This window comes from Erythrolamprus reginae, chromosome 5 (genome assembly GCF_031021105.1).
Source record: "Erythrolamprus reginae isolate rEryReg1 chromosome 5, rEryReg1.hap1, whole genome shotgun sequence".
NCBI lineage: Eukaryota > Metazoa > Chordata > Lepidosauria > Squamata > Dipsadidae > Erythrolamprus > Erythrolamprus reginae.
Genome location: NC_091954.1, coordinates 67,022 through 79,144, shown reverse-complemented (window position 1 = coordinate 79,144; position 12,123 = coordinate 67,022). Strand labels below are relative to the sequence as shown.

Below are 12,123 nucleotides of genomic sequence, written 5' to 3'. Positions count from 1 at the left end.
CCCCCTGGGGGATTCCGGTCACCGGCCTCTCGGCTTCACTCGGCCCACTGGACGCGGCGAGTGGAACGTTCATTGGGGGGTTTCTCTCAAACTGCCCTTTCGGATCAGGCAGATGTGCTAAGAATGCCAGAGGCTGCGAGGAAAACGGGGCAAAACCTCGCCTCCGAAGCATCACTCAAGACACGGAACTATCCAAACCCCAAATTATCTTTCCGGCCACACCACGTCCTAGCAAGGCAGCGCTCTGTGTTTATTCAGGATCAGAGAGCCGTCCAGCTGAAGCAGGACCGACCATCCCAGCCCCCGGGTGGACATTGTTGTTGTTACTTATTATTATTATTATTATTATTATTATTATTATTATTATTATTATTTTATTTATTGGATTTCCAGGCCTCCCGAAATGTTCCGGATGCAGCCCGACATGTGAGTCTGCGAGAGGCCCAACCGCGCGGCCTGGAGGTATTTTTTGTTCCTCTTCCCACAGTTCTCGAACGGCTGCTTCACGACCAACAGTGGATGTTGATGCATATTTAATTGAAAAGAAATTACATTACTGGAAAATTGTCTTATTTCAAAAAGGAAAAAACACACCACCCAGTGTTCTGGGCTCTGCAACCCCAGAGACGTCAGACGTGGAAAAGCCACAGTTGAAGATGCCAGGAAGCTGCAAAACGTATTAACAGCAGCATCCCAAGATTTTATTGGATTATTTTATTTTTATTTTATTATTAAATTTAGTGGCCGCCTCTGCCACCATGACAGTGCAGGCAGGTCTTTGGCCCACAGAGAAAGGTGGGGGAGTTGGGGACTGGGGAGGGGGGAGGGAGGGAGAGATGTTCCAGAGGACAGAAGGAGCCCCAGCAGAAAAGGCCCTCCACCTGGACCTGCCAGTCAGAATAATCGGGCCCTCTGCAGGCTGGCACGAGTGGGGTGAGAGGGTCCCCCCCGAGTAACCTGGACCCCCCCCCCCCGGCCGGGTCTGTGAGGGGCTTTGAAGGTCTTAAAAGCTGGGGGGGACGGCCACCCACCACACCTACCACGGTCCTTGCATTGCGTCGATTTTTGCACACTGCAGCCGTCCGCAGAGACGCTGACCACAAGGGAAACCCATGAAAAATGCTCCCTGAGCACAAGTGGCCGACCACTTTTCTGAGAAGCTCTTAATCAAATTTACGATCGCCTGCCACTGGGCCAATTTAGCTAAGTGACCACTAAAAACTCTCCTCGGGCTGGACTCCGGCACACACTCCGCTCACAACAACACGTCTTTGCCAAGTCTCCAGCCTGGAGGAACCGGTGTGTGAGGCCAACTCCCCCCCCCCCCAATTCTTTTGTGCAATTCATTCCATCAGTTGCTTCGCTTGGCTCCACTTCCTTCATCTCACACCACGGTTGTCTCCAGCGCACATGTCACAATCACAACCCACTTAGACACAAGCACAACCACTGGAACAGAAACGCACGTCAGCCCTGGGGGGGGACGGTTTGCAGAGGGAGAATTTTGAGCCCCACCCAAGCGGGATTCCTCCTGGTTCACGGCCCCTATATTTACAGCCTGCCTTTTTTTCAGGATGACGACAAGAACAACTAGAACAACAACAGAGTTGGAAGGGACCTTGGAGGTCTTCTAGCCCAACCCTCTGCTTAGGCAGGGGACCCTACACTGCAGCAGGCAAAGGGTTGTCCACCCTCTTCTTTAAGAACTTCCAGTGTTGTTGGGGGCGTTCACAACTTCTCTGGAGGCAACGTCTCTTCCACTGATGGTTGTGAAGGAGATTCCACTTTATCTCCACACCGATCACCCCACCAGGCTGCTTGGACCCACGCTCCAGAATCCCGAAGGCGCCAGGGTGGAGAAGCCAGGGTTTGCCCATCAAGGCAGAGAGGAAGGGCCCGTTCTGGGGGGGGGGGGTGTCTTTGGGCTTAAACACAGACTTGGGCCTTATCCAAACGCCCCCTGCCCTGGGCAGGATGACCAATGCCCGAAGGCTCAAGGAAAACACTTATTTATATTTGGGTTCAAAGCGGAAGACCACCAAAGAGCCCACACGGACAGGAGCCTCCCGGAATCCTCCCCCTGGCTTGGCCATACGGCAACGAGGCCTGAGGGGTTTTGGGCGAGACCGGCTCCTCCGACCGAACCCATTGCTGAGCTGGTCAGCAGGCCACTCTCGACTCTCATGCTCTGGCTTTTCAAAGGGCAAAACCTGAAAGATTGGCAGCCTGTCACTCCCCCCCCCCCCGCCCCACCTCCTCCTCCAACACTCGTCAATCTTCACCCGACTTGAAAAACAAAGCAGCCCCCCCCCCCCTCCTCTCCATCCAGGCCTCCCGACTGCCAGTCTCCTCAGTAGTTAATTTTAATCAACTTAGCCAAGAAGAGGATAAAAAGTATATGTATTAAAAGCATTACTAGCATTTAGTGTATCAAAGAAATAATCACTAATTGTTATTTTAAGCATTGATTCTGTGTTTTTTTTACTGCTCGTGTTGTTTTATTGTATGTTGGAAGAAAAATAAAGAAAATTTTATTTCCCCCCCCCCAAAAAAGAAAAACAAACCAACCCTCTGCCGCCCCCCCGCCCCCCCAGGTCTTCCGACTGTCCGTCAAAAAGGCTTTTTTCCAGGACAGGGAAGCTGAGCCAATCGGTCCGTGTGGCTGTGTGTTGTGTGGTAGTTTTGACACAATGTCCCCCTCCCTGCACAGAAGTCTGTGTGTGTGTGTGTGTGTGTGTGTGTGTGTGTGTGTGTGTGTGTGTGTCTTTTGGGCCCACCTGGAGCATCCCCTGCCCGTTGCCCTCAATCGTCCCCTCGTAGGTCACGTGCAGGCGGGGCATCTCCTTCTGAGACCTGCAAAAGAGAAGCACATCGAAGCAACACGGGTGTGGTTGTGTGTGTGTGTGCTATGGACACCTCCTCTTCACAGGCCCTACCCGTCAACAGAGCAGCGGCTTCTGTCCCTCCAACAGCAGAGGAAACCAGGCGGCGCCTCCTGCAGGCTCCGTGCCCAGATCGTGTGGAGTCTCTCTCGCTCATTCTCTCTCTCTCTCTCTCCTTTTTTTTGCAACCCCTCCCTCGCCCCCCCGCCAAAATAATCTGCACCATGAACTTGGTCCCTCCTGCAGCCTGTCGGGTGGAAGCGGGTGTGAAGGAGGCTCGGGCACCGCACCCTGTTGTGCCAGCCACATCACCGGCTGGTGAATCACACACGGCAAAGGAGAGAGAGAGCAAAAGTAGGGCAGGGCCTTTTCATGGTCCCTCCTGGGCTCCGGCCGAAATAAAATGGCGCCCTTTTTACAGACGGCCAGGAGATGGATGGAGAGGCAGCCCTGACCTCGGCTGGGGCTTGGCCCAATTCAGCGATTTGGCCAAATCGCAGCCACAAGATGCAGGTCCACCCCCATCGTTTCGCAGCCTCGTTCTTGAAGGAGGATGGCGCCCACGAAAGACGCAGCGTTGTTGAAGGTCCGAGGCCAGGGGGTCAAGCTGCCCATTTCTATCAGGCACGGGGGGGGGGGCTTGGAGGACTTTCACGCAAAACAGGGTTGCCCTTGTCCTTCAGAGACGAAAGTAAGTCACCCTCCTAACATACAGAATGGTCCTGACTTTTGTAAAACGCTCCCCTCCCATACGGACACCGGAGCCCTCTCGCCTCCTGCCTGAACGCCGCACTCGTGTGACGTATTTTGTGATTTTACAAGGACACTGACTGACCCAAAGACAGCTTCAATGAAGTTATCCTGCTGCTATTTCCTGCCTCCCAAATATTCCACCTGGCCCAGAACAGAATCTGGACGCCAATGGAAGGAACAAGTGGGGCTTGGGGGCGGGACTGCCAGCCTTTGACGCATGCCACTCAGAGCCGATCCTTATTCCACTAATCATTGGCCACTTGGGGGTAAGTCAGCAAACTATGACGGTGGGTGTCCTTGGGCCCAACCGAGGGTTGCATTCGTGCTGGTGAAGCCCCCAGGGGTCCCCAGGGCCAATAGGTGGACTCTCTTCCACTCAATGGCTTTGTCTATATTGCTGTGTCCAGCCTTGGGACTCCAACTCCCAGAATTCCCCAGGCACGGCACGGCACGGCGGGCTGGAGAGTTCTGGGAGTTGGAGTCCCTAACGTTGCCAAGGCTGGACCCCCCGCCACCTGTCGTCCCCCCCCCCCCGTTTCTAGAGAGGTGGGATCAACAGCCCTGGTCATGTCATTCCGGCCATCTTGTTTCTTTTTATGCTGTTTGTTCCCGGCTGGTAAGAACCTTGGAGTAACGTCCAGGCTGCTGTTGTGTTCAGTAAATAATGGATGGAGAAAACAAAACGTGGTGCACTACGTCCTGGGAGCAGCCGTCGCTCTTGGTGGAGCTGCACCGCCCTGAACGTGACTCTTGGCCAAACCCTTAAGCTCTAATGGGTGGAAATAATATAGAAATAATAACATAGAAATAATAACATAGAAACAGAACAACGTTGCCTGCGTTTACCTTTCCCACTCTGGAAACTCCTGCAGACACTGCCTGGTGAACGTCACGAGCCCGGTGGGTCCTTAGAAGCAAAGAGGCCGAAACAGAGAAACGTTACTAACTCCACTAGGTGTAACTCTGAAGACCGCCTTACGGACAGGCTCCCCAGGTTCAAATCCCGGTCAGGGCAGGGCCAGGTGATGAGAGCAAAAATTTATTAGCCGAGCCCTGTGGGAGAAACGTGAATCTGAAGCCCCCGGAGGGGTGTTTCTCCACCCAGTTGAAAGTCCAAGCCCCCACCACCACCACCACCACATCCATGGCGTTGGCAAATCTCCGTCTGCCCTGGAAGCCACCCCCCCATCTCCTTCCGTGGAGGGGCAGGAGCGCAAAGGCAACGGACAACCTTGACAATCCAGCAGGAATTTGTGAGGGCTACACACAGGCGTCCCTCGCGCAAGGCCCCTCCCACACCCACACCACTAAAAATGCATGTTAAAACAGCATCACGTGTGGCAGGCCAAAGACCCCCCCCCAACCCAAAAGGCTTCGGCCTGACCTCTGCGTCTCCCAGGGGGGACCAGTCGGAGCACCCCCCGCTTCCAGCCTTGAAGCCCAGGCCGTCTTTTGTTTTGGGGGGGGGAGAGAAATGGGAGCGTGGCCGCTGGGAAGGGGCCCCTCCTCCTTCTGCCCCACAGCCCCCGTCTGTTCTGCCGGCGTGTGCCAACCGCCCTTAATTACAGGGTAACTAGTCCAAGCAGACACACACACACGAATTGAATGCAAAATAAACGTTCTTTATCAACAGAAGAGAAGAAAAAACTCCCTTTTAAACTTCAAAGGGATTTCTTGTACAAACAATGCACAGTTTAAATGCAAACCAGTTTCTAACCCAGTAACTGGGAAATTGAGTCCACTAATATTCTCCAAACAATGATAAACACTCACAATGCAGTATAATCCAGAGTCCAGGAATTCCACACACAGTCTTGAATACAAACAGGAAACAACAATTCACGGTCTTGATGAAACTACGATCAGATAATCTTCCACAACAGCCAAACCCACACGCTGCTATTTATATCAGCAGCTCTAATTACTGGAGCCCCACCCAAACACAGGTGGCCTCTCTTATCTCCTGTAATATTTCTTAAGTTGTTCTCTCCTATGCATAACTCTACGCATGCGTGGGTCTGTCATACATTCCTGATCTGAATCCAGCGAAGATAAAGAGGATTGATCCCTTCCTGAGTTGTCTGCCACACTCCCTTCGTCAGAGGATATTTCGCTAGCAGAATTATCCCCCACCTCCACCTCCACATTCCTTGGGGCAGGAGCTGGGCCAGAGCTAGCCACAACACCGTCCAGTCCACTGATTCCATTCGTGGCACCCACCACCACCACCACGCAACTCTGGGCGGACGACTGCCGTGTCATAACGTAGGGACCTGACAACCATGAGACAGCAGGAGGCATCCAGATTTTAAAATCCAAGACAAGGGGGTCCATCAACCCGGATGCCTACTAATCCCTAGGCCCAGAAAGCTCTCTGGACAAGCGCTGTGGTTCGTGCCTCACTTGGGTTCCCTCTCGTGGGAATAAATTCCGCCTCTCTGGTGTCTTGCAAGGCCTCGGCTGAGGGGTTCCCTTAAACGGAGGCGGGAAGGGAGCGGAACACAACATTCCTGGGGAATTCTCCCTGGAAAATACTCCTTATTGAAACGCTGTGAGAAGCCACGAGGGGGGGTGGGGAAGCCTTGTCCCACCTCGCCCCCACCCCACCACCCCCACCACACCAACACCATCTGCGTGAATCTTAACGACAATGGTAATGATAATAATCTATTAGATTTGCCCCTCTCCGAAGCATCTCCCTCTGCCGCTGCGGCTCCTCCACAGAGCGACTCTGCCGCGAAGGGCTCCCCCCCCCCCATGCAGAGCCCCCGCCTCCTGAGAGCCATTGCAGAGAGGCGGCTGTCGGATCTCTGGCTTGACTATCCCCCCTCCCCCCAATGGCCCTTCCTATCCCCAGACAAGATCTCTCCCCCCTCCCCAATTCCTCTCCAGACGAGGCCACGCAAAGCGTCCGGTGTCCAGCCAGTTTTGCTAAATGAAAGTAGGGAAACAGGAGCTGCCCCCCCCTCTGGCCAGGGAGCTGGGCCCAGTTACCCAGAGGCCGGCCGGCAGGGCTTGACCCATGGCCACCATCCCTGTGGTTAAGCAGGACAGGCATCACGCGAAATCTACACACACACACCACTTTACAAAGTTTCTTGTCCGCAGTTGTAGAGTGAGCCTGGGCTCCCCAGAGACTTTGATTCCTGCAACGGTCGTAAGTGTGAACCGGCTGCCAAGCACCTGGGTTTTGATCACCCGGGGGGGGGGAGGCTGCAAGGGTCGTGAGAAGAAGGGGGGGCCGTTGGTCCCTGTTCTCGGTGCCCTTCTGATGTTGAACGGCCGCTGACCATGTGATTGGCCGAGGGACAAGAGGGCAGCGGTGCAGCTCACGTTGCGGCCGTTCAAAATGAGCACCGGGCAGGAAAAGGGACTTGTGACCGTTTACCAGAGCTCCGACCTTTGCGCCACAGGTGCCAAAACACAGCGCCCCCCCCGCAAGGGACTCGTGCCGATGACCGTCGCGTGATCCCGCTATGTGACCAAGGGGGCAGCCCTCGCGCGGTTACACACCCAGGAGCTGCGGTGATTGGCTCAGCGGCTGCGCCAGGCAAGGCCACCAAGAGGGCGAGAGTCACTCAGCGCCGGATGCCCGGCACGGAAACCTCGGGCTCAACCACACAGAGGCCGCAATCAATCAATCAACAGAGGGTGGCCATGAATCTCCCCCCCCCCTGCGCTGTCCCGTGACCGACAGCTGCTGCTCCTTCAATCCTGCGTTCCAGAGTGCCCCCTGGGCCCCCCCATCGTTAGTTGTAGAGGTGAACGCTAACAGTGCCACCCACCCCCCTTTTATGTCTCAGGGTCAGGCTGGGGGGGGGGGCTGCTTCCTAGGTTTCTTTTTTACACCCTCCCTCCCCTAAAGTCCTCTCAGGCGGAAGAGGCCCTGAAGCCGAAGGGCTGACGTCCGTCATGGGCCCCCACCTGCCAGTCATTCAGCCGCTGGATTGTTAAAACGCTTAGCTTCCCCCCCCCCCCAGACACACACAGAATTGGGGCAGAGAAAAGACGGGGAGATTATAAGGCACTTTACTTTTTTCGGTGACTCTTCGGAAATAGCAAAAGAGGGTCTTCAGCTTCTCGGGCTTTCTCGGGGATCGGCCCTCAAACAGTCTGTGGGGAGAAAAAAGAGAGGAGGGTCACTGGGGGGGGGAGGAAGCCCAGACCAGCAAGGCAGCGGCCCCCCTCCAGGCCCGTCTCAAAGCAGCCCCCGCCCCCCTCCCTTCTCCGGCTTCTGGGCCTGAGCCCAGGTCAAAATAATCATCATAATTTAATAGCCATTTATCAGATTTGTATGCTCCCCACCCCAGGACTTGGCCCCCAAATGCCGGGTGGCTGCTTCCTTTGTGCCCCAAACGTGCTTTGCCCAGGTGGACCGAACCCGACTGGTTCTGCCTGAAACTCCAGACGGTGTTCTGATACCCATCCGGACGGAGAGCTGGATTATAAAACCCTTTTTTTATGATGGGCCTTATTCGATTGTGGGAGTGGGCATCATCTGTGTGCTCCGTTTGAAGGAGTCCGTGCAAACCGCCTGCTCTCCGTGCGGCTCACGGGCTGCTCCTGCCGCCTTCGTTTTCTGACCTTTTGGCTGCGTAACGGCCAGCAAGGGAAGGACGCGGTTTCTGTCTTTTGACAGGTGTGAAAGCAAGACAAGAGTCACTCTGCCGTGGCTGGTGCCACCATTTCTGCCTTTGCTTTCTTGGCCACAACTCTATTTGCACTGGTTTTGGCAATAAGCATTTCGAAATCTCCCCCTTTGAATAAATGGAAAATAAGCGAGGTTCCTTCAGTCATCCCCCCCCCCCCCATTAAGCCTTTTCACTCTGCTACAAACACGTTTCCTTTGTGCTGCATTTCAAAGCTTAGGGGGGGGGGGTAAATACCCTCATAAAATCCCGGAGCCCCCGTAAACCCAGCTCTTTCTAGCCATGGGAAGAGCGCACGCTTTCACCCCCAGCCTCTTTTAAGCGGCCTCCCAGCGCTCTCTGCCCCTGATTTCATTTAATACAAAGCCAAATTCATGGCCAGGGCCGATGCGCTAATGCAATTTGCCTGCAAGGAGAAACAATGAGGGAGAAAGGAGGATGCCTCTCGAAAGAAAGACAGCCCCCCCCCCTAACCCAATAGGGGCCGGAGAGGCCAAGGGGGACCAGGAAGAGACTCCGCCTCCTCCTGCTCGGCCTTCAGGAAAAGGGAATAATAATAATAATAATAATAATAATAATAATAATAATAATAAGAAGAAGAAGAAGAACAACAACAACAACAACAACAACAACAATTTATTAGATTTGTACGCTGACCCTCTCCAAAGACTCAGGGCGTCTCACAATAATATGGTACAAATCCAATAATTAAAAACTAAATTTAAGAAACCCACTTATCATTTAAAACTAGTCAGCACCACTCAATCATAACCACACATGAATCTTAATAGCCAAAAAGGGGGATGCATCAATTGTCCCGTGCCTGGTGACATAGATAGGTCTTCAGAGTCTTGCAGGCGAGGAGGGTGGGGGCAGTTCGGAACTGAGTCTTCGGAGAGTCTTCGGAGAGGGGCGGCATACAAATCCAAATAATAAATAAATAAAATAAAATAATAAAATAAATAAATAAACTCCGGAGGGAGTTGATTCCAGAGGACCGGGGCCGCCACAGAGGAGGCTCTTCCCCTGGGTCTCACCAAACAACATTGGGCTGGGTTTTGACACGTCCCGGGGGATTCTTGGTCCTCCAAGTCAGGGCTGCCCCCCCCCAAAGGTGCTTTTATTTTATTCAGGAGGCAACTGGGACTCCCCCTGTTTTCCCTTGAAGACATTTCGCTTCTCGTCCCAAGAGCTTCTTCGGTGAGGAGGAGGAGGAGGAGGAGGGGCTCCTTGGGAACTGGAGAAGCTCCTGGGATGAGAAGCGAAATGTCTTCAAGGGAAAAACAGAGGGAGCCCCAGTTGCCTCCTGAATAAGATAAAAGCACCTTTGGATCAAATTTTGAAAGGCTGAAACGTGATGGTTTGGAATCCAGCTTTCCAAACAGTGATGCAAGACAAACAGAAAAGAAACCCCAGAGTTGAACTGACGCTTCCAGAGACGCCCAGGGCTGGGGGGGGGGGGGGGGGGACACTTTGGAGGCCTTCCAAACCAACCCACGTCCAGGGCAAGAGAGATGGAGCCCCTCCCCCTGTTGTGCCAGGCTATTGGCAATTAGCCCCCAGTGAGTTCAGAATAAGTTTCAAACACACAACCAGTAGGAATAAATCAAGTTTATAAACAGTTTTGAGACACCAGCCCCAAGAGGAGTCAAACTACTCTCACCCGAAAGTCCTTTGATGCTGAAGCCAAAACAAAGGAGTAGATAAGGGCAGCTGCAAATCCACACAGCCACACATGCCAAAAGTCCTCAAAGCTCTTTGACAATGGGATATACAAAGCCCTTGAACACACAACCAGCTCTCCACGCTGTTGCAATCTTCTTTCAGAATTCTCTCTTTCCAAAATGGATAAACGCCCACAGCCCACGCTTCCCAACGTCCTTATTTATCATGAACTCATTAGCATAATTACCTCTTGAACAGCTGTGCTGTTTTATCTCCTTTGACGCCTGCACAACTGTTCCCTTCGTGCCACAAGCCTGTGCACACGAGCATCCACAAGTAGGTCTTCTTCCAAGTCTGAAGATTCCCTAATTGGAGCACTGACTGGTGGGCTGACTGCACCCACATCTCCCCATCTGTCTCCTCCCCCCCCCCCCCCGGGTCTGCCTCTGACTGTGAGCCAGCTTCACTGTCCGATTCCGCTGGCAGCAAAACAGGTCTCTGATAAACCTCAGATTCCCATAAATCAACATCAAAGTCCACAGCTGCAGGAGCTGGCCCAGAGCCAACCACAACACCCCCTGGACCAAGGGCTGTCCAGTCTTTCCTGGGAAACCTCCACAGATGGAAACACCCCCCCACACACACGCACACAACCTTAACAGGGAGGGGGGCTGGTCCACTGATGAGCAGCTCTCAAAGTCAGGAAATTCCTCCCAAATTCAAATTTTGGACCGTCCACCATGAAGCTCCCACACCGATGCTGCTTCCCCTCCTCCTTCTCGGGTGCTGGGGAGGCGCCTGCTCCCTCTCCGCTTCCTGTACTGGAAGGCTGCCACCAGGCGATTCCCAAGAGGGCAGAGGGTCCGAGGGTCACCTTCGCTGGAGATGCTGTGGATGGCTCACGCACTGCCCACCTGAAGGCCCGGGGGGAAGGAGGGTGGGAGGAGCCTGCTGGCCCTGCACCTGTTGACATGGGCGTTGCGTCAGACTGAACGGAGTCAGCAGCGCTTGTCGTCTGGAAGAAAGTCCCAGGGGAAAAGGGCCTGCGGAAGAGGCCTTGGGGAGATCTTCCGTGAGCCGGCGGATTCAGTGTCCCTGGGACACCTCCGTGGGTGGACAGAAGGGTTACAAGCTGCTCCACTTCTCAGGTCATGAGGAAGATCCAGGTCTGAGCGGCCAGACTGACCCACCTCAGCAAAAAAGGTGGCGCAGTGGATGGTCCGGCACCCAACGGCCCCTCCTCCGCTGATTCAGGCTGGACGGAACGGATGAGGAAGGGGAGCACCGGCAGAGCCAAGGAGGGGGCACAGGGTGCCTCTCTCGGGTGCCTGTCGGTTGCTCTTGGGCTCACGTGCCCCCCGAGGCTTCCGGTAGCCCCCAGATGGTCCCTCGGGCACCAAGGCTTTGGCCTCCTCCTCGCTTCTCACGCTTTTGCTTGGGCTCAGGCTGAAGGTCAGCAGGAGGGGCTGGAGAGCCATTTCCTGATCAGACGTCCGATCACCCCTTTGCTAATGGAGCCTTCCAACAGGGCCTGCCTGGTTACCAAACCATATAAGCTTAGAAGACGAACGATCACCGCTCGGATCTTGAAGCACTGGCTTTGGTCATTCAGAGTCGGGGATTCGGCCAGTAATGTGACCCGGGCGTTATCTGGCTGTGGGGGGCATTGGGGGGGGGGTCTTTTTGAGATTGACGGGGTCATGGCCATGCTCCCCCCCTTTTTTTTGTTTCCTAGCAAACCTGGAGAGATTAGGTTCCCACCCTCTTTTTCAGGAGCCTCGTGGTCAGCCTCGGAGGGCAGGTCGGGTGTGCAAAACGGCCACTCAGGAAGGAAAGTGGCGGCTTTCGGTTTCCTTACAGCGCTTCAATCTTACAAATTTCCAGTATTTTTTTTACTCCATTCCATTTACTACAGGTTGCTCCCGATCACTCACTTTTATCTGTAGTCATTTTAATAATTGCAATAGTTCAAGATTATTCTGACCTCTTTATAGAAAAAAATGTCCCCATAGTAGAATTTAAGAAAAACAGAGCCTTCCCCTTCAAAACGTTGAGAGGATTAAAAATCACAAATTAAAGTTTTATTCTCCAGTTTGTCTTTCTTTCCCTCCACTAAAGGTGCTTAAACCAGTCGCCCAAGGTCTATTTTGCCGCTTCCCAATGGCCCTGCTTTT

General features: G+C 53.8%; 1 protein-coding gene across 1 annotated transcript in view; it reads right to left on the bottom strand.

Annotated features, from left to right (window-relative positions):
• The window catches only part of PARG (poly(ADP-ribose) glycohydrolase), a 46,569-nt gene that overhangs the window by 7,512 nt on the left and 26,934 nt on the right, over positions 1-12,123 (bottom strand). Inside the window, 3 exon segments of the mRNA XM_070751909.1 lie at positions 2,778-2,853; positions 4,482-4,542; positions 7,669-7,748. Coding sequence (XP_070608010.1) covers positions 2,778-2,853; positions 4,482-4,542; positions 7,669-7,748 — 217 coding nt within the window.